The sequence below is a fragment of the Sinocyclocheilus anshuiensis genome, unplaced genomic scaffold, assembly GCF_001515605.1.
Source record: "Sinocyclocheilus anshuiensis isolate Anshui unplaced genomic scaffold, SAMN03320099.WGS_v1.1 scaffold1823, whole genome shotgun sequence".
In the NCBI taxonomy this organism is placed as follows: domain Eukaryota; kingdom Metazoa; phylum Chordata; class Actinopteri; order Cypriniformes; family Cyprinidae; genus Sinocyclocheilus; species Sinocyclocheilus anshuiensis.
Genome location: NW_015549711.1, coordinates 273504 through 275950, shown reverse-complemented (window position 1 = coordinate 275950; position 2447 = coordinate 273504). Strand labels below are relative to the sequence as shown.

Here is a 2447-nt window from a genome sequence, read left to right as displayed (position 1 = left end):
AACAGCTGGGAAATAAATCGCATGTTTATTTTAGATCTGTGTGGCAGCAGCAATATACAGTAAATAAATCAATAAATCCACTGCTGTCTTGTCTCCTCTGAGGCTGGGACTCTAAATAGTGTTCTGTGCTGTTCTGTGCAGCCAAAGACCGAACAGTTAGCATGTTTTGCTCAAACTTTCGCCATGGCATTAGAGCTGGTACACCGTTGTGCTTGCGAAAACACAATGACGGCGCTGTGGGTGTATTACATTTACAAATTAAGGGGCGGTAATATTATAATGAGATCCCTTTGCCACGTCACCAAGGGTGCGAAATCAGATGCGTTCATTTTCTCAGACGCTTAGAGAAAAAGGCTTACCAAAACAAAGTTACTGGGTTAATCTTTTTCACGTTTCCTTGATTGGTAGATGCACCGTGGACCTGATTATAGCACTTAAAACCTGGAAAAGTCAGATTTTCATGATATGCAACCTTTAAGACTGAGCTGTATTTCAGATGAATGATTCCTTCATTTGACCAGTCTGAGTGAAGGGATGGCTGCTTTTAAAATGCTGCTTCATGAAGCTTCGAAACATTTACAAATCTTTTGTTTCTAATCAGCAGTTCAGAGCTTGTTTCAAACTTGCCAGGTCATGTGATCTAAGCAAGCAAGGCTTTTTTGTTATGCTATTCTATTTCAAACTTTAGATTCAAAGCATTTATAAATTCTGATACAAATACTGTTGAACTGGTGAACTCATGAATAAATGTCTGAAAATAACGGTTTTATAGTTTAGTTTAGTTTAATTTTAATTAATTTAATGAACTTTTAATACTTATGCATGCATAATAAAATGACAATGATAAATAATTAGCCTATACATGCTTGGGTATTAGCTTGCATTGAATTTATATCATTTGTTTCGCAATGCATTTGATTCAGATTTTCAAAAAGTTCAGTTTCTCCAATCACTAGTCCACAGTCATTGATATATAGATAACTTCTCAGCTGTCTTGTGTTTCTCTCTCTGAGCAGCAGCACGTGTTCAGAACACTGGAGAGGGACCCGCTCTTTGCACGGCAGCCTGGTGAGGACATCCCAGTGGAGCAGAAGCGAGAGCTCACCTTCCGCCGCTGTAAACAGTTATTTAAGTATGACTTTGTAACACGTGATGACGTCATGCAGAACCCCTGGAAGATGACAATTCTCAGTGACTGCCTGGGAATGTATGACTGGTCTTTGGGAGCCAAATACTTCCTTAACAAAGGGGTGAGCCCATTTCATATGCCCTCTAGAGACCCCTAAATGTGGGAGTGTAATACACTAACCTTCCAAGAATAGCTTGTAATCCTTACAAATTATGAATTAAGAATGAACCCATTCTGGAATGGATAAAGCTCACACAGAAGTCATTGAAGTAATATTTTGCCTTTTTGTTGATAATTCACAAAATTACCATGCAGTAGTGTTTATTATTTTTTGTGATGATTTTTTATTTAAAAACCTTTTATATTTTTGTTAGATGTTTGGAGCCACAGTGGCAAACACAGGATCTCAGAGACACTTGATGTTTGTGCAGGACATTGAGCAAATGATGGTAAATGATCTCTGTTTTATGGCATGCAACAAATATAAAACCATATCCGCCATAAAAATTAAACGAAAAGCTGGTCAAGTTCAGTATACTGAGTAAACATGCAATAGTGTACTGAATAAAATGCGGTTAATTATTTGAAATTAAAGATTGCTGTAAGATTATTATTTGCTTTTGTAGATTATCATGTTTTGCTGCTCAAAGTATAATGGTATGATACATTCCCTAGTGAAAAATCAATACTAAAATGTATTTGAATGTTAAGTATACTACAAATACATTTACATATTTACAGCGGGTAAAATAAGTATTGAACGCGTCACCATTTTTCTCAGTAAATGTATTTCTAAAGATGCTGTTGACATGAAATTTTCACCAGATGTTGATAACATCCCAAGTAATCCATACATGCAAAGAAAACAAAACAAATAAGTTCAGAAATGAAGGTATGTGTAATAAAATGGAATGACCCAGGGAAAAAGTATTGAACTACTGAAATGTATTTAATACTTCGTACAAAATCCTTTGTTGGTAATGACAGCTTCAAGACGCCTCCTGTAGGAGAAACTAGTCACATGTATTGCTCAGGTGTGATTTTGGCCCATTCTTCCACAGAGTCTTCAAATCTTGAAGGTTCCGTGGGCTTCTATGAATTATGCTAATTCTATGAATTCTGATCTTTAGTTCTTATTTTCTATTGGATTCAAGTCAGGTGATTGGCTGGGCTATTCTAGCAGCTTTATTTTCTTTCTCTGAAACCAATCGAGAGTTTCCTTGGCTGTGTTTGGGATAATTGGGTGTTGGGACTGAACCAGCTAATATTAATTTCCACTGACTAGGGGCAGGATTGCTTTCTAATTTTTGATAGATTT

The 2447-nt window shown here is 36.4% G+C and overlaps 1 protein-coding gene across 1 annotated transcript in view; it reads left to right on the top strand.

The window, feature by feature from the left end:
• The window catches only part of acox3 (acyl-CoA oxidase 3, pristanoyl), a 23889-nt gene that overhangs the window by 668 nt on the left and 20774 nt on the right, over window positions 1-2447 (top strand). The window contains exons 2-3 of the mRNA XM_016450111.1: window positions 1017-1250; window positions 1504-1578. Of these exons, the coding sequence (XP_016305597.1) occupies window positions 1017-1250; window positions 1504-1578 (309 nt within the window). The remainder of the gene's footprint in view (window positions 1-1016; window positions 1251-1503; window positions 1579-2447) is intronic.